This window comes from Protomyctophum parallelum (genome assembly GCF_964188405.1).
Source record: "Protomyctophum parallelum genome assembly, chromosome: 14".
NCBI classification, from domain to species: domain Eukaryota; kingdom Metazoa; phylum Chordata; class Actinopteri; order Myctophiformes; family Myctophidae; genus Protomyctophum; species Protomyctophum parallelum.
This window is the reverse complement of record NC_139709.1, coordinates 21,083,836-21,103,947: the sequence shown is the minus strand read 5'-3', so window position 1 is coordinate 21,103,947 and position 20,112 is coordinate 21,083,836. Positions and strand designations below refer to the sequence as shown.

The following is a 20,112-nucleotide window of genomic DNA, read 5'->3' as shown; positions in this document are numbered from 1 at the left end:
GGTGTTTCTGGAACTTGATGGTGGACAGTGTTCCGTCGATCTGGCTCAGCTGCTTCTCATACCACTTTTTTCTTTTGCAATGAGTGAGATTCATTAGCGATGCACAATGATATTTTATGATTTGAATTTTGATATATTAATGTACGAGAAAGCTTGTTTCAATGAAATGAATGTCTTTATTGCACTCAAAGGGTGCAGAAAAACACAATTAGGCCTATACAGACAACAAATATAGGCTATACGTTAAATGTATGTTATTGTTAGACACTAGACAGGCAATTTAATTGTGACAGTATAATAGGCCTACAGGCTTTTAAGCCATGGTTTAAACGAGAGACTTACACACGCGCGTCATAATTGATTTATTTCTATGACAGTCATGTTTCAGGGCTACTCTTGCTCATCTCTAAATACAAATTGAACATTTGCTAAGAAAAGCATTGCTCATATCCGGTATGTATGTTATGCAATGTTCTAATCGATGAATCAAAGCAAAGGGTGTGGTGTGTGTGTGTGTGTGTGTGTGTGTGTGTGTGTGTGTGTGTGAGAGAGCGAGAGAGAGAGAGAGAGAGAGCGTCCTTGTCAATGGAAGAGGAGGGGGTCAAAGTCAAACTTAATTTATGCACAGTAGTACGACAATGTCGCGTACAAAAAAGAGCAGATCTACAAGCAAACAGTGCGTCGCGATGTGACCCGTTGCAATATTGCATAGCTTGTAGATCTTGATCATCTATTCTTGGTGGCGAGCGACACCGTTGTACTACGAAACATGAATAGGGTAAGAGGAGTGGTTTGGAGGAGGCGGACGCAGAAGGTGGGAACTTAAACTAGGCTAAATTCACCAGAAGAAAAGTAAAAAGACTAGAAGATTGACAACAGAGTAGTACGAGCAGAACATAATAGGCCTACACATAGGTTAGAATTGAGGGTATAAATAAGCATAAATAGACAACAGTAGGTTTTGGCACGAATCGTAAATTCAAGGATCCATGCGTAATCGTTCTCCGTGCGCCCTTCTGTAGCCTAACCATATCCTAAAGTTCCTTTTTATTCGAGTCAGTCTTAACTCATCAACATTTAAATGCAACGCTGTCTGATCTATGAGAAAACCATGGCACCAGAGACAAAGAACAACAATAACAACAACAACTGTAAAGACAGCAACAGGAGAAAGTTGTTGGTCGGAGTGGATCTGTTCTGCTTATTTCTAGGTAAGGATCCCGCTGCCTGCTAATGCGCTCTGACTGACAGCAATTAGTAGTAGCTCTGGTATCCTATGTTTTTAGTTTTTACATATATCTCGCATGTTTTAGTAGCTCTGCTAGGCCTATTCTTTACATAATCTAATTTCAAAACTATTATAAATACCGTACCTTGCCATTTATTTTGACATTAATTGTTTTAATTATGAGTACATTATTTGGCATATCATAGGCTCCACTTGGGACGTTTTTGGTTGATTATATAGCCTACTTTAACATGTTGCAATAATGCTAAAGGATAATACAAAAAGCCCTTATGGGGCCTGTTTGTTTCCATTAGTTCTGTGTAATTCATCATGAAGTTTAATTTAGCATGATTGATAAAGAAACAAGTGCTACAGTTTTTATGCCCCTTTTATTTTTTATTTTTTTAATCAATTTATTATGTGTGTATGAATACTAATTAACAATTTCCTTCTCTTGGTGTTAAACGTGACATTCAGTGATTCTGTGCTAAAATGAATTCTGCTGGCAATAGGGGAAATATACTCTTGTGCAGTTTCTCTGAGAGGGGGGATATATGTTGTTTTGCTCCCCACCCGCACCTGTACCTCTCCTTTCAATCACTCCTCGTTATATTTTCCAGAATGTCTGACATTCCACACTAGCCAGGAATCCCATTGAAGTGACATCTGGCATAATATATGTGTGTGGCGTAATTAAAGCAAAGTGGTGTTAATGTCAGACATATGGGGTGTGTGTGTGTGTGTGTGTGTGTGTGTGTGTGTGTGTGTGTGTGTGTGTGTGTGTGTGTGTGTGTGTGTGTGTGTGTGTGTGTGTGTGTGTGTGTGTGTGTAAAGTAATTCTTCATCAGTTGCCCAATATCCCAATTTTTCTTGGGTGAGTTATTAATGATGATGATGATGAAGTTAGTTTACTGCCTGGTCCCGGAGCCAATCAAAGGCTCAGCTGTGATCGTCTTGTCAGAAGTCAGAACTCTACTTCTTCACTGCTTTCTTTTCCTCCGCAGTATGACCAGATGTTTTAGTCATATTTGTCAGTCTCATTTTATGGGTATTGAACAGCAAAGCCATGCTCAAGGCTTTACATTTTGAAGCTCTTGTATGTGACTCAATAAAAAAGCAGGCCCCAATAACAGTCAGTCAGTCATCTGTAATGACCAAGGTCAGTGGAATTTACTTTCAGTAAATGTCTGGACGGTAAGCTTATTTGAACACAACATAGATGGTGCTGTCAACACCACAATAGACATTCCCCTGCACATTAAAAAACACACATAAAGTTCATATATAACATGCACAATTTACATTTCCCAAGAGTTTTCAGTCCAGGGTTAGATAGTAGTGTTCCGTCCTAATTGTAGTTGAGGGAATCTGTTAACCACAATCAGAATCATTGTTCACAGGTTTACAGGTCTAAATAAGTTCCTTTTGTCTATAATTTTGTTATTTCCTGAAAGAAAGAAAGAAATAGAACAGGGGCAATGGGTTAGCAAGGAAAAGAAAATCAACCACTTTACACTACAAGAGCAGACCAAGTACAGTTGCAACTCGGGTCCATTTAACTAAGAATATAGGGTTTTAGGACATGGTTAAAACCAGATGATTTGGTGGGATCATTTGCACCTCCTGCATCAGGAGGTGGTCAGAGACATGATAGTTTTGTTTGTGCATTTGTAATTCAGAGATTCAACTGGTGGAAGGGGTTCCAATGATCTTGTATGCACTCACTGCATTTATTTTGTTTGTGTGTGACTGTGTCCAAACTGTTAGAGATGAGGTGAGTGTGTTGTCATTGGTTGTGTATAACTGAAGGAGGAGCCTTTGTTTTACTAATTATGAAGCAACAACCCAGACAATGCTAACATGTTGGCGTCTTCTCAATGCGCCCAGACTTTTCTTTTGTCCATGCGGAGGGTACAAAGCCCCCCACGTTTTGCCATGTGTGTTTGTGTATGTATACAGGTCTGCTCACAGAAAAAGCTGGTCAACAAACCAGCCGTGTTGGGTAAAGATGTGGTTGTTGGGGCAGTGACCACAAGGAGGAAGTGGTGGGCGCGCACTGGTAATTATGACTCCTCCATTCTCACACAGTGATTGGAGTTCCTGGTAGGCCTACCACCGAGCCTGGGAGACCTCTCTCTCACGTCACATGAAAGCATCTCCCCTTACTCACTGTGATGTGGCCCCAATAGCGTCAGCCTGACGCAGAGAGGATTTATTGAACATCCTGGCACTAGAGGGTTATTAATCACCGTGCTGAGACTGAGGCTAATGCTGACTGAATGGAGGGCTGTGATTTTGTTTGTTGCTCAAGCCAGAGGTTAAGTGTTCGGGGTCAGTTGGCCATTAAGGATTTGCAGGTGTCTTTAAATGTTTTCGAGTTAATCATTTTATAATGTTTTGTATGCACTGTTGCTATGGTTCATCAGGCTCAACACCAGGTTGGGAGTTAGTATTAACCATGGCATCTGCAATTTTGGTTGCATTTTGAAATTATTTCAAAATGTTCACAAAATGTTCAAATTTAAAAGAATAGCTGTGAGCTTGTAGATTTGGTATTTTCACTATTTGTCACAAAACAAAGTATAAGGGCTTAGTGTGGTTAATCCGTCATGCTGGACTGCTTTAACCCTAGCATTAACCTGAACCAAAATAATCACCAAAATAATCCTTCACAGCAGTAGGGTATAAGTACTACTGTATAAGAGTGTATATACTGTAGGAACAGAGTTTTGCAGTAGCCCAGAGACACATAGGCAGTAGGTTGTGTGTGGGGGCTCATCCGGCCGTACACACTGGGGTGCAAGTAAAAACAACTGCATCTGTGTATACACACCACAACTCCCTTAGACTGTATACATTTATATGCCAGGGAAAGTAAGAGAGAGAGAGGGAGCGAAATCCCGGCAAGTGGAAAATGTGCGTCTGTTTATTTTAATAGTGGCACTTGGTGTTTTGACAAATGCCTTCAAAATATGGTGGGATTTAATTCAACGTGAGAGAGGGCTACACACTGATTTGAGTATCCACATGCAGCAGTTTAACGGCAAGACCTCCCCAATGTTAGAAAGGCAAACAGACGAGCTGAAGAAACTCTCAGGCCGTCGGCACGAACAATAACTGTTTTCTGCCCATGTCGGTTTGGATGAGAGTGTCTCCGCCGTGCTCCCTTCAGCGTGTTGTTTGGCTGAAGCTCATTCCTCATCCCAGGCCTGTTAGCGCTCTTCAGCTGACTGTTCAACAAATAGCTTAAGGGACAGAACAGAACGAAAACACCTGATATTGACATTAGCGAGGGAGAGAGCTCAGACTCATGTGAGAGCGAGCCATTTCAGACTAGAGGAGTATTTACCATTCTCCGTGTTGTCTTTGGGCTGATGCTGAGCTAATGCATTAGACATACCCCCAGCCTCCCGCCCGCTGTTGTTGTTGGCAGGAGGGCACCGTTTATTCCCCCTGCGCTGTCAGAAGCGGGAAGGGAGGAAGAGGAGGAGGAGGCGGGCGGGAGAGGGAAAATCCCAAGATGCTCTGCGGAATGCTGACGGTGCACAGATGGAACGGACTGAAGGGTCAGAACTCAGAAGACGGGGTTCAGTGTGGGTGGGAGCACGAAACCCGGCCCGATACTTTGTTGTTTCTGTCCTTCCCGTCAACTGTCATTGGGACCTGACGCACATGGCTCTCTTTTAACCACTTGAACCCCAGCATCCATATTCTGTGAGGAACATGAGCCAAAAATAGCAGATCTATAACTTAAGCTCACGATGCGTTGCAACGCGCGCATTGTGGGCTTGAAGATCGGCTATTTTTGGCTAAAGAGGATTGGTGTAGTAGAGGCCCAAAACGTGATCCAAGTACAGCGCCAGCTCAGGTCCAATGTACTATGTCGAGAGGGTTTTATGTGGTTAAGGGCTTTGAAAATCTGCACTCTTAACACTCTCTCTCTCTCTCTCTGCCTTCTACTCATGGCCCCTTCTGTTGGTCTTGAGTCTGTGAATGCGCTTAGAAGCGGTCACAAGGGGTCAGGACTATGGGGTTAACGTGTTTCACATTCAGCGCTGTGGGCCCGCTGCAAGCCCAGTCTTTTTCCACTGGCCTACATCAGCATTCAGGGCAGCCCAAGTTTGCCAAGACCAGCGTGTGTGCGTGCATGCGTGCGTGTGTCTGTGTGTGTGTGTGTGTGTGTAACTTCTGCCTGACTTTCACACCCTCGTGGCCGACCGAGGCCAAGCAACAATACAGATCAGACAGACAGGATTGTGTGCGCTTAAAAGTATGTTTTCAATTTTCTACAATTCACACAACACACACACATACTGTAGACGCACACACGCGCACACACACACACACACACACACACACACACACACACACACACACACACACACACACACACACACACACACACACACACTCTCTCTCACTCTCTCTCTCTCTCTCTCTCTCTCTCTCTCTCTCTCTCTCTCTCTCCCTCTCTCTCTCTGACTCGCCAAGGCTCTCATGGTCCACAAACTTGTGGGCTGCTCAGCACCAGATATTTGTTTGAACAGGGATTGTAAAAACAGTGACAGTAATAATGTGAATGGAAGGCCAGCGGTCTTGGGCTCCCATCACCCATCATGCAGCAGCCCCCCCCCCCCCCGCCCTCCAGTCTGTAACCTGAGCTCAACCCAGCTGGACCATCAAAAGACGTGCGTGTGTGTGTGTGGCTGCGTGCGTGCGTGCGTGGGTAGGTGGATGTCTATAGACTTCAAGCAGCTCAGCAACTAAGGCGTGTGTTGACATTTTGGTTTGAGAAGTCAAGCCAGCACCCCAGGCTGACCCCCGACACCCCCAGCGGTACTCTGGTCTTCGCCCATGAGAGCGCACACTAATGTTTGTTTTCCTTTGTGTTCGCAGATCTCAGAATCATTCAGACAAGCGAGTTCAAAGTCTCAGAATTGGTTAAATGTCCCTTTGATGTGATCCAGAGTATGTTTTTCAAACGGGAGGCGGTGGCCTCACTCTCTCTCCTGGGTACCTTTTCATATCCCACGACAGACACCGAAGGATGCCTGAGAAATGGCAATTTCTTTGCAGTGGTGTAAAAAGTACTCACATCTATAAGCTCACAATGTGTTGTAATGCGACCAAAATGTACTGCATATACCGTCGTAGGGATGAAGTGTTACTGCATAAACAAAATCAAAATCAAAAGTAACTAGCAACGATACGTTTTCAAATAAATGTAGTGAAGTACAAGTACAATATTTGGATCAGAGATGAAGTGGGCTAAGTAACAGTATTGGACCTCAACATTTTACTAAGTACAGTAGGCCTAAATGTACTTAGTTTACACCACTGCTCCTTTGGTGCTTCGGGTGGATGAAAAATGACCTGCTGTTTGACTGACATGTTTTATTATAACATGTTTGTTGTTGTGGGCGATAAATAGGGACTGTTTACTGTACCCCTCTTGAGTGGAAAAATACCCAGAATTGATTGGACACCCCGGCCCCCTCCCAGGCGTCTAAAAATGGGCCTTTCAAGTGAAGTTGAAAGCAGAGGAAGGAAGGAATGAATCGCTGATAGTGGCATGTTTGAATTTAGTTGTTGTCGAGTTGTTGTTTTGTTATCTGTCATGGACTCTTTCCAACTCTTTTACTGGTAACTAAGCCTGTTTGATGTTGGTATACTGTATAGTAGCATGACGGCTTCCCTGTATATTCCCAAGAAATGACACGTCTTTCCTTTACGGCTGTTGTTCTGGTTGTTTTCGTTATGTTTATTGTTTCCTCATTTTCTTAATCTCGAGTGGGGTGTGGGGGTGTTTTGGAAAACTGAGTGAACTAAAAAACACAAACAAGAAAGCACCCCAGTGAGCACGGTGGATGTCTGGTTGCGAACGCAATGAGCACTAACTATGAGACCCTGCAGATCATGTCTGTCTGTGTGTGTGTGTGTGTATGTGTGTCTGTCTGTCCCGCTGTGACACCACCCGCCCGCCACCAGAGGGCGCAGCTGTAGCACACACACACACACACACACACACACACACACACACACACACACACACACACACAGGGCGCAGCTGTAGAACACACACACACACACACACACACACACACAAACAACCACACACACACACAAACAACCACACACACGAGCTGCGTTCGCTTCCCGCGTTTGCGCGTCTTACTTGTATGTACAGTAGTATGTCTGTCTATTTACAGTATTTGCCTGGTGATTGAGTACATGCCCTTGTCCACAGTGCTCGCCTTGAATGAAACGTTTTTAACCCATCTGTACAGTAAAGTATCTTAGCTGCGGTGGGTAGAGGTGGTCTTGCTGCTCACAGCGCATGGTGATGTGATGTGTCGTAAGCTTGTAGATCTGTTATTTCATTACATTGTCTTTTAATCACTTAATGTGGTAGACCGGAGTCACTCAGGTCTCTATACTAGTGTATTTTCTGTTATCTGTTATTGTGGGGAAACCTCCACAATACGGATGCTGGGGTTTCAGTGGATGAAGACGCCTGGTTGAAAGATCAAAGAGCTGCCTGACGCCATGTGTGGTGTGTGTTGTCTTGACTATGCAGTGATGCTCGTGGCCGTGTTTCTCCACAAGTCTCCCTTGCCTCCCTACCATCGGGGCTTCCACTGTGGGGACAGTGGCATCAGCCTGCCCTATAAGAACAGCACAGTCTCCACTGTGGTGCTCACGGCAGTGGGCACAGCTGTGCCCGTGGTCTCAGTAAGTCTTGCCATGGCACGGGCAGGGAGGAGCGACCAGGGGGTCCACAACAACACCTCGGGACATGCACCATCCATTAATGGCTTTTTATGTAACCAATTAAGATCCGAGGCCAATTCCACAAATGCCTTCTTCTAAATCAGTTATTTCTCACACCTTCAAGATTTTTTCTAAACATTTTCAAATATAGCAGATGTAATGTACACTGGCAGTGAGCTTGTATATCTGCTATTTTTGAATAGCCAACGTGAGAATTGTATGTGTGCATAAGGTACCAGATACAAGCCGCCACTGGATTGAGTGTTCCCAAAGTGTTCCCTCGTCACACCTTAACTGTGCCTTTTTATCTGTGTCTTCTTTAAGACTTCCCTGTCATTAACCCGGCACCCTCCACTCCCCCCATTCCTTCTTCTGCTTTCTCTCTCTCTCTGTGCCTCACCGCTTCTTCTTCCGAAAAACACCAGCCGGCCTGCCTTTCCTCGTCATTGAGACTAGCGCCGTTCAGCCCTACCGCCGGGGCTTTTACTGCGACGACGAGTCCATCAGGTACCCGGCCAAACACGGAGACACCATTAGCGATGGCGTGCTTTGCGCTGCTGGCATTCTTATCACCATCCTCTCTGTAAGTCACCACGCCTAACATCACCCTCACTCTGTACCCTTTTGTCTAGCACCATTATTACTACCACTCACTCACAACAATGTCATCCAAGGTGGTTCTTTGTGATGCGGCACGTCTCACAGCATTAAGTGAGCGTAGACGGACGCACCCTGGGGTCCTTCAGGCAGGACTTCTGAGGTCATTTCCCCACACATGGCTATAAAGACCAAAGTGCAGGTTTTTACCATGTCAATGCTTGTGGAATCTCCTGCCTGAGGGGCTTCGGCCCACACCGACTCCATCACCAATTATTCACCGTCTCAATCATCTGTCACATTAAAACCAAACAAAACACAAACAAAACTTTCTTTCTCTACTGATGTGATTTCAAAATTATTTGTTTTATGTTATTCACCTGTTTTATGTTCCACTGTTTCATTGTTTTTATTGAATTTAGTTTTTGTTTGTTCATTTTATTGAATTTGATTTAACTTAAGATCTGAGGCCAATTCTACAAATGTCTTCTAAATCCTAACAGTTTTCTGAAAAACCTGTGTTGCTACAGTATACTGTGTCAGTGGTTCTCAAATGTTTTCATGTCAAGGACCCCCCCAAATGATATATGCATTTGGCCGCGGACCCTTCAACCTCCCTCTCCCACTCTCTCAAAATATTTTGTTCTGGGCAGGGACCCCCAGACGCAAAGATTTCAGTTAAAATGTTCACTTGAAAAAATATATTCAAAGATTTGCACAATGTTCACGATTTTCTGCAAGCTCATAGCGTGGCACGAAGTGACGCACTATTCTCTATATCGCTAATATAGCTACAATGACAATGGTCTTATGGGTTAACCATATACGTATACTAAGTAAAGCCTTATGTTGAGTGAGGAGCTAAATGTGTATCGTCAACTTTGTGCGAGTACATACTAGGATTATCCTGCTCTAATTACTGGATTAGTAACACAACAACATCATTCCACATCTGTGCTATCAGCCCCCACTCTCGGGGTGTTCCAGATAACGGCCAACACCAACAACATTCCCCACGTTTACTTTATCAGAGGCTTTCTCCCCTCAGGGTTTAAAGATTGTTCTGCTGATTGAGGTACCTCAGATGGCTTTAGGGCTCAAGGGTTTAGTGGATCAATGTGTTGATCGATAATGATTCTCAACATTCTCATGTCGAGGACGCCCAAAGTGAGATGTACTGTACTGTATGTGGCGGCAAACCCCTATTTTAAAAGATGTTGTGCCAGGGACCCCTATTTTTGTATTGTTGTCGGGATTATTCCAAAATCTTCTACACTGTTTTAATCAAAAATAGCCTTTCTAACCTTGCACCGCATCTCGACGTGTTGTGAGCTTGAAGATCGGCAAATTTTCTAATAGCCGAAGTATAAAATAGGGTTAAGGTGGTTAAACTGGGAGTGGCTTAGCATGCCTACACTTTAGCGGGATGCATTTCACAGTAGCACTAAACCATTAGGAAACCTGCTCTGTCATCAAGTTATAACAAGTTAAGGATTAGAGCACTAGCCATTTAAAAGCCCCCCATCGGTGCCTCTGTTCTCTATAACACTGCAGGTGTTTTTTTGTTGCTGTCACCAATCTTGACAGATCAGTGGTGCAGGGACGTCTACTGTACATCAGGCTTAGTCTGTGCACGCTCAAGGCCTTAATTACAAAGTAATGACTCAAAGTGAGTACTGTGCTTAAGTACAATCAACAAATATTGTACGTTTTTTTTTTTTTTTTACGTATTTATTTTCCTTTTTACACACAAATGACAATACAAACATACAGAAAACAACAATGAACATACAAGACAATACAATTACTAGTATAAAGAAAGCAAAACAACAATAAAAAAAAATAAAAAAAAACAGCACTACTCTTCAGCTCCATCCATTAAATGTGACAAATTATTGTTCTTTATGTATCTAATAAAACGGCCCCACACCTCCTAAAACACTTATTTTTTGTCCTTAAGAATATATGCAATATTTTCCAATGGTAAACATATAGACAAATATTGTACTTTTTACTCCACTACAATTATTTGAAAACTTGAGTTACTAAATTGAGTTATTCCGTAGGTTTCGATTACATTAAGTAATTTGAAAATAGCAGATGACCTGATACATTTTATTAATTTGGGAACTTGTGAAATTGGACATTCTGCATATGTACTTTCTACTTTCTTTCATTCTTTCATTTTAAATATATTTTGATACCAATACATTTGTACTTTTGTAACCAAGTAAATTTAGAAATCCTTTATTTATTTTTACACTGTAGTGTTGATACTTTTACTTGAGCAAAGATTGAATGAAATTGTACTTTTGCGTGCTGTTGGCAGGCGGCTCCTCTGTAGTGGAGCGGGGAAGGTAAATTCCTTGTGCCCAGAGGCACACTGTCACTGACTGAAATATTCTAGGTTGGTTCCCCTATAGCAACGTGGAGTTCCCTCCTCCTGGAGAGCAGACTACTAGCAAGGCTTCGGGCCAATGGGGTTTTTTACTGGTGAGAAGGAGCTCCCCGAACCTGTATAATTATGGTTGACGCAATGGTTGTTCGGTCAAATACAGTAATTGGTGGGGTGAAATTGCGGCGAGGGCCCAAACAGCAGAACTGTCGTTGACTTGTATCCCCCCGCCTGCTAAACTTGAACAAAAACATAAATAATAATCTTGTCTGTCTTTGGCCATTTTGTCTAGAAGTTAAATTGTACATAGATCCTGGTATGGAGTAATGTAACGACGTAACGTCCTAGCCTAACTGTCTCATTTGAGACAGTTAGAGAGAACGCCAGCATGTCGAGATGCTGTGCTGGCGAGATAATTAAGTAGTGCTTTACATCCGTCTGACAAAAAGTGCTGGTGCCGCACGCCGAAAATAGCCGTTCCTTCGCAATATTTTCAGCGCGAGGCACCGGCCGCCTCAAGGAATTATAAATCAAGCCTATATAAAGCACAAGAGTGTCAGTGGGGTGTTCATAATTGGCTATTATGCAGATATTTCTTTTTTTAGACATAAGGAAACACCCTGTCATACATAGTGTTTGGGTTCGCACGTTATCATTTTTGGGGAAATGAGAGAGTTTTATGAGACAAGTCGCCACGAGGCCGTGAATCTCTCCGAGGTTGCAGACAACTGCATGTCCTACACAGCGTGCTTTTCTTTCGTTGGTTCACATTCACAGTTAATCTCTTCTCACACAAAGAGATCCAGATGTGTTTCTCTCTCTCACACACTTTCACTCCATCTCCCATGAAAGCAGCTGGGCCGCGTCGGAGCCGGTTCTCAAGGCCTGGACGGTGGAAAAACAACACATTCTATCAGCTTGTTAAATCTCCCCTCAGGACTTTCCCTGGTGAAAAAGAAAAAAATACAAAAACGTGTTTCTCAGAGTGAAACCTATCACTGTGTCCTTCTCGCAAGAATGCCTGGCGATACGGAGATACTAACATGAAAACACCCAGACTCCCTCTTGTGAAATCAGAGACTTTCCAGAGAATGAAAGAGAGAGAGGGATTTATAGTTGGTTGCGTGTCTGTGTAGCGCACGGAAAATAGCAGATCTACAAGCCCACAATACGTCGTAGTGAGACATGTTGTGGACTTGTATATCCGCAATAATCTGTGCGCGACACCCATGCACAGTGAAGTATAAATCAGGCCTTCGTGGCGTGAAAAACAAACGTGCCCCCGATGTGCGCCCAGTGGAGTCTGGCCACCGAAATCAGACATGTCGCCTAGCTCAGCGTTTCTGCTGATTAGAACCAGAAGTGCCTCCCTCCTCCCTCTCCCTGCCCGCCCCCCCCCCCCCCCCCCATCTCTCCACTTTCCCCCGACCTCCTCCTTTCCTTTCTGTGTTTTTATCCTCCTCTTATGCCCTCGCTCTTCTCGTTTAATTTCCAGGCATCCTTCCTGCCCCCCTCAGATTATTACAATTAGCTAAAACATTTTAGTTAACCGTTATTAAAAAAACAAGGAAAACGGCAAAACAACAAGGTAAAGAAACGGGCCAAGCTTGTTTGTGAAAATTGCAGATTGACTATTTTCACTAGTATTTTTGAATGTCGCCCCTGACTACCGAAACCAACTGAAATTGACTAACCGAAATTGAAAAAATAAATAAAAAATAAACTAAATGAAAAATAATAACTTTGACATCCCCCCACTTTGTTTCCCCTCTCTCCCTCCCACTCCCCCACAGCTGTCACCCCCCCCCCACACACACACACACACACACACACAATACCCCCCCCCCCCCCCCCCTCACACACACACTCCTCTGCCCCACTCACTCCCATTTGATAGTGGCTTGGAGGCTACTTGGGGGGAGGGGGGGAGGCATTCTGAGCTTGAACAGCTGTAGTGAGTTACTGCTGTCCACAACATTCACCAAAAGTGTACCATTCCCATCCATGGTTTTGGCTTTTCAGACAGCAGTTTTATTTGCACAATTACCGAAGAATCTGCACGGTGTCTGCATTTCTTTGCGTTCACACATCCCCCCCCACCCCCCATATTTGCACAGTGAACTCGCTGGTTTCTGTATTCTCAAAGCAGGCTGAAAACAAAGGCACATTAGCAAGTGTAAAGACCACGCTGCATTGCCTCTGTACCTTAAAATGGCAAAAATGGCTGTACTTAATTCCTTACTTCAAGACCTACTTGTTTCTGTTACCACCATGCTCTTACCACTCTGGTGCATCGTCGTAATAAACCGTTCAGCATATCAAAAGGTCACCCTCAGAAATAAAAGTACATTTTATTTTCTTCTACTTGAATGCAGATTGCGGCCCCTAGATGTGTCACATTGACAAGCGTTTTACCCATTGCTGGCTGTCTGAATAAAAATAAATAAAAAGGCCCAGGCCGTAGCGTAACGGTCTGGGCACCGGACTGGTGATCCAGTCGCGGTGTGCCGCGGGTTCGACTCCCGAACCCGACACGGCCTTTACCGCATGTCATCCCCCCATCTCTCTCCCGTTTCCTGTCAGACTACTATCTGTCCCTTAAAAAATCAATAAAAGGCGTAAGCCGCAAAAAAAAAAAAAAAATTAAAAAAAAAAAAAAAAAAAAAAAGGTCATTAAAATGTTGACATTATTGCTTATAGCAGCTTTAAGGGGGTCTTTGCAAATAACATTTGAGAACCACTAGTACAGTAGTCATGGTAAATCATATTCTTAAGTAAACCTGGATTAAACTAAGAATATTATAATGGTGTGTAAAAAAACAAATCTAAACTTTGCCAGTCAAGGCCAAGTCTTTGCCATGGACACATGTGTCCGTGTACAGACATATTGATGACCCCTGACGCAGAATCATCTGTCCCTGTCATCAGATTGTGATCGGCGAGAGCTACAGGATCCACTATCTGAGCGAGGGCTCCAAGGCCTTCGTGGGGAACCCCTACGTCTCCGCCCTCTACAAGCAGGTGGGCGTGTTCGTCTTCGGCTGCGCCGTCAGCCAGTCCTTCACTGACATCGCCAAGGTGTCGGTGGGTCGCATGCGGCCGCACTTCCTCGACGTGTGCAACCCGGACTTCTCCACCATCAACTGCTCCCTGGGGTACATCACAGACTACCAGTGTCAGGGGCAGGAGAGCAAAGTGCAAGAGGCCAGGTATTTGCATTGAATTTATCCGTCACAAATAGTTCAACGTTGTGTGTGAGATAAACTGCAAGGCATTATAAAGATGTTAAAGTGGTAGTTCGCCCCAAAAATGTCTTATTTTCTATCAATTACACACGCCATGAAGCTTTGAATTCATGGATATTATTATTATTATTTGTTGCATTCCTGAGCCAGTAACTCGAGGATCGGGTCATCAGTCAGTAGGAGACTCAGAAGTCTCCTGCCGGAGACAGTAGGAGACTCAGTAGACTACAGTAGACTGCCGGTCATCAAATACTTGGCTCAGGAATGTATGAATTCAAAGCTTCATGGGGTGTGTAATTGGTTCATTGAACACAGTGAACAAGCAAACAATGTTCAGTACAGGAGTGCGTAAATAATGAACGTTTTATTTTTTATTTTTTTCATCGTCTGATATTTCAAAGAATGTCCCCAAAGAGTAGTGTGCATAGTGACATTTCCATCATGGCTGTTAGTGATGGCTTGTGTGAGCTGTAACAGGATGCTGGATGCTGATAGGCTCTCTTCTTTTCTCCTCAGGAAGTCTTTCTTCTCTGGACACGCATCATTCTCCATGTACACCATGCTTTACCTGGTGGTGAGTTATTGTCACTTATCTACTAGGACTGCGGAAAGAATTCTTCTAAAAGTTATCTGAAAAACCTATGTTTCTATGTCAGTGGTGCTCAACCTTTTTCATGTCAAGGACCCCCAGAATTATCTCTATTTGGCCGCCGACCCCCATCTGAAAATGTGTTTTTCTAGGGACCCCCCAGAAGCAAAGATTTTAGTTAAAAATGTTCGCTTTGAAAGAATATTTATTCAAAGATTTGCGCCACATTTTCACGATTTCACGAATAGGAGATCTACAAGCACATAGAGCCGCACAGAGTGCCGCACTATGAGCTTGTATATCTTCTATTTTTCAATAGCTAAAGTATAACATAATGCTTGAAACACCAAAAGGGTTTGCCGTCCAGAATCGGTTAACATCAACAAACCATGCTTTACTTCACGTCACTTATGAACAAGCTTTTAACATGAACACACCATGCTTTACCTGGTGGTGAGTTAGTTATTTATCTACAAGCTTTTTTTTAACATACACATTTACACAAATACAGTAGAACAGTGGTTCCCAAACGTTTTAGCCTGTGACCCAAAAGAGAGATTTGATATCTCAATATGTTTTTTGAGTGGTGCAACCAATCCAAGGAACAGCTTTGTCCCTATGTCCCAACCTATGTCCTAACCTATGTGACTATGTGACTATGTCCCGATGTTTAGAGTATCAATAGGGGGTGCTGTTGCACCACTCGCTTTATTGAAAATAAAGAAAAAACAAACACACACACACACACACACACACACCCTTCTATGCCCGTATTGATCACGCCTTTCTGTTTTATTTCCCTTCCAGTTCTACCTGCAGTCTCGCTTCACGTGGCACGGAGCTCGTCTGCTGCGTCCCCTCACCCAGTTCACCCTCATCATGATGTCCTTTTACACCGGCCTGTCCCGCGTCTCCGACCACAAACACCACCCCACAGACGTACTGGCCGGCTTCGTGCAGGGAGCTCTGGTGGCATACTGCATAGTGAGTGGTTCATGGTCATGTTCTTCTGCTCACTTCTCATGTCGCTGTTGTCGAGCACAAACCTTGTTATCTCCGAGTTGAAAACAGTTTTCGTTTAGTTTTTTCCCCGTAAATCGAAGACCATCACACAAGAGCGACGCATATAAGTAGTGATAGCAGTTGTACAATACAAGCACACAAGAAGGGCTGTTTTCACTGTTACACATTTTTTAAATCATAATAAAAAGGAATGGTTTTGGACATGAGGGGTATCAGCTCGTCTTGCCTTTCGTACCTTTCGTACTTTCCACTCAACTCGTCTCTACCCAATTTTGCTTTGTGTTTCCATTGGCTCTCGGACCCCCTGTGAAGTATAAATACAGCCCATCAAACTGCTTCATTTCATTTACAACATCTAGTTTAAACATTTCTCAATAGTTGACGACGAGCACAACACAAAGAATCTTGCATTGAAATAAATGCAAGAAAATGTTAAATGTATTTACAAGAATAGGAAAACGATTCACCCCTACCAACATTTCTCTGTGTTGTATTAACGTGTGAAAAGATTATGTCACAAAGGAAAGAGGGGCAGCAGATAGCCAATGTGTAAAGAGTACATTTGGTTAATTTGTACATTCTCAGAGCAAACTTAGACGAACACAATGCGATCTAATCAAACCGGTTTCTAACAGCTGAGATTAGGTTACACACGAGAGACATGCTCCTCACAGATGCAAAAAGACAAATATAACACAATAACAGACGGCCGAAACAACCGTGACTAGCAAGCTGAAATCTGCATCCGTCCGTCTGTCTGGATGGAATGAAATGAAATAATTTGTTAATAAGCCTGCTTTATTAGTTGTATTATATGCATCAGATAGTTTCAATTTATTATAAGCCTGTATTTCAGTGCCCTTCAGTTATCTTTCAGTTCCATAGGTTCTATTCTATGTGACACATATAGTATGAGACATGATTCCATCCTTCCGTATTCTTGTCAAAGTGCTCGTGATCTTGGGTCAGTTAGGCCAGTCAAGATTTGACCCAAAAGAATTTGCAAAAGTAATCGTTCACGTTTTTTTATGAACCTTAGGTTCATCCAAATAACATATTAAAAATAGTGTATTATATCAATTGTAAATTCAGGGGTTGAAAGTTTGAGAACCATTACAAACCTATAAGGCAAAACACAAATAATTTAAATTAATATGCTTTAAGAAGCATGTAATGTGTCAAACTAGGGGGTTTTCATGATTCTGAATCCCTTCCAAGCATTAGTTTTGCACGAAAAACACTCCTTGGGCTAAAAACAGCCATAGCCTCTTGCCCAAATGTGTCCATGAGTGTTTTTCGTGCAAAACTAATGCTTGAAATGTGTTCAGAATCATGTAAAACCCCTAGTTTGACCCATTACATGCTTCTTAAAGCATAATTAAATTAGATTTTGTTTTGTCTTAGGGGCCTATAGGTATTTAATGGTACTCCAACTTTCAATATACAGTAGGCTGACAGGAAATGGGGAGAGAGAGATGGAGGGTGACACGCAGTAAAGACCGTCGGGCTCGGGAGTCGAACCCGCGGCACACTGCCAGACTGGATTAACAGCCAAGGTGCCCAGACGCCTACGCCAGCCGCCAAGGCCATAATACTCTAATGTTATTTGGATGAACCTAAGGATCATAATAAACCTTGAATGATTACTTTTGCCATTTATTTTGGGTCACGCCCCTTTTTATCTTAGATTGACTGGCCTAAATTGCATGGTAATTTAGTGGCTACACTCGTTGAACAGCGATCTCTTCATTTGTCTTCCATAGGTGTTCTTTGTGTCTGACCTGTTCAAACCCAAAGGCAGACGCTCTGCCATGTCGCCCACACCCGTGAAGAAGGATCTCGTTCCTCCGGCGGACCAACGGAGCAGCCACCTCATTATGGCGTAGGGCGGACTCCAGATTAGCACATTATATATCCTGACCTGTGCCACTTAAATCACTACTACTACTACTACTACTACAACATCATCCACTGGCCAAGACTGGACGGATCGAAATTTGAACAAGTCTGTACAACGCAGACAAATAAAGAAGTTTGGACATCTCAACGACGCAGACAGAAGAGCAGGAGGAGAGAAGGGGAGGTAAAACGAAGTAAATCTGAACAAACGGGGTTTGACCAAATCCCCGTCTCAATCCCAGCAGACGTTTTGAATGTGGGACTGCGATTACAACCGGCTCCTCTCTCGTTAAACTCCCAGGACTTTAATATCCTTCTAACGCTTGATTGTTACAGAACAGATGTGGCTTGCAGATATTCCTAGAGGCCTCCTCTAGCCCCACGTACTGTACAGCCCACGGTCATTTCCATGGACGAAAGCCTGAACTGAAACGAGACGGTGAAAAGACAGCTGCGGTGCAGAGCAGTGCGCGTGGCGTTTCCTCCGCTCAGCTGCAGACAACATGGGACGCCGTTCTAATAATAACATGCACGTTAACACACAGCAAACCAGAAAGACAACAACAAATTCCTTAATGACAGGAAGGATGTTCTGTTTCGTTTAAATTTATTATTGATTTCAAGTATATGAAACAACGGCAACAAAGGAATAACCTTTATATGTATTGAGTTATAGCACTATTTTATCCAAACCCAGTATTGATTGATTGATTGTCACCACTTGAATGAACTGAAGTGAAGCTTTTGCAAAGCTTTGTAACCAATGTTCTTGTATTATACACATATTATTTGCGTCCACACAGTGTAATTTTGTATAGGAAATGTACATAGGAATTACAGTAGGTGGAAAATACGGCAACAGAAAGTGGGCCTCTTTCTGCTGGCTGGGACGAGCCCCCACTGAGCCTTTGAATGAAATGACTGTCTGTTATACTGTATGTACCAGACGAGCGCTCACGAGTGTTAGGGCAGAGTGAATGTGTGTGCGTGTGCATACATGCTTGTTTGTGCGTGCGTAGTGCGTACGTGTGTGTGAGTGTGCGTGTGCGCGTGTGTGTGTGTGTGTGTAAAGGCTTGTCTGTCATTGAGCCAGTGTCTAAATGTCATGTCTATATTTGAGTGTTTATAGCCTACATGTGTCTCTCTTCAGATATGCTTTAGGCTGAGTGCAGGGAACCGGCACCTGCTTCAGCGGACTCACATTCAAGTTAAGACACGAAAAACGTGGAAAATACAGTACAGCACCAGTATATACAGTAGCTCGCTGTTATGTATGTTCATAGTTCACATCTCCGTGGGAACCCTGTGACAAGAGATCCCCTTTTTGGATCCGAGGCAGGTAAAATTGATAAAATTGCAACTCCATGTTTTGGCACATTAAATGATGGAAAACCATGTATACTAATACAAAATAATATAATCATTGGTTGCGTGACCACAAATTATTTTATTAAACTCTTATAAGCTCATATTGAATTGCAGGTAATTGTATGTTAATGTGAGGTCATGTAAGAGTTTGCATAATATTGACATTTCAGCACAATGTCAATAGACCTGCATCCTGAAGATGATCCCTCTTCTCTGTCTGGAGAGGTTTGTGGGAAATCTCACCCTGTGTGATAGATAGGCCTATTCATCAATGTATCGGAGAGTTATGTAGGCTATAATACCATGTATAATACTTTGTCACGTATATTCTACCTTATGAAGAAATATCCACTATGACTTAAAAGTGTTGACACCTGTGTAAAATCATGTAAAAAAGTGCTGCTTGGAGAGGCATTGGTCGACAAACGTCACGTTGCAATGTGACAACTTGTGAATGAATACTAAAAGGTTTTATGAAAGAAATTCTCAAGGCACCAGCGTTTGTTTAAAAAAAACTAAGCCTTTCAATATTTTTGTATTGTCTCGTTTGAGATTTTTGTATGACACAAATGCAAAACACATGTATCTAAGATGAAGTGTCTTTAATAAAAACACCAGACCAAAAACAGCAGAGCACGGTGGGTTTTCTTTTTAACTCTTTGTGTGTTCTCTTCTATGCTGATGGTGGGCACACGTGACAACTTAAGGATTCCAGACTTTTCTACTAATAATTCAGCATGCTCTGCGTGCGATGGAGAGATCTGGGTGTGGGGTGGGGCCACACTAGAGTTCCGTGCTCAGCTTCCTGTGGGGAAATAGTGCACATTCCAGGTTTCAACCCCTGTCCCCACTGGCCCACTAGAATAATATAGGCTATGCTCACTCAATGCCAGACTGGCAAGTTACATTCACATACAGTAAGAGAATAGTTGAAACGAACAGACCTCCAGTGTTGCGCGGTATGTTAATAATACAAAGTGTTTATCACTGCAGTAGC

At 43.1% G+C, this 20,112-nt stretch overlaps 1 protein-coding gene across 2 annotated transcripts; it reads left to right on the top strand.

Moving 5' to 3' along the window:
* Positions 1-836: 836 nt before the first annotated feature.
* On the top strand, positions 837-19,741 carry plpp3 (phospholipid phosphatase 3). 2 transcript variants are annotated; one of them, XM_083782964.1, is made up of 6 exons: positions 837-1,211; positions 7,806-7,960; positions 13,920-14,200; positions 14,753-14,810; positions 15,633-15,809; positions 17,612-19,741. In XM_083782964.1, exons 1-6 carry the CDS (start codon positions 1,082-1,084, stop codon positions 17,732-17,734), a joined length of 924 nt encoding a protein of 307 aa, XP_083639090.1. In that variant the 5' UTR covers positions 837-1,081; the 3' UTR covers positions 17,735-19,741. The 2 variants fall into 2 exon arrangements, with proteins under 2 accessions (XP_083639090.1, XP_083639089.1); XM_083782963.1 differs by lacking the exon at positions 7,806-7,960 and adding an exon at positions 8,425-8,582 and having other exon boundaries at positions 842-1,211.
* The last annotated feature ends 371 nt before the right edge of the window (positions 19,742-20,112 follow it).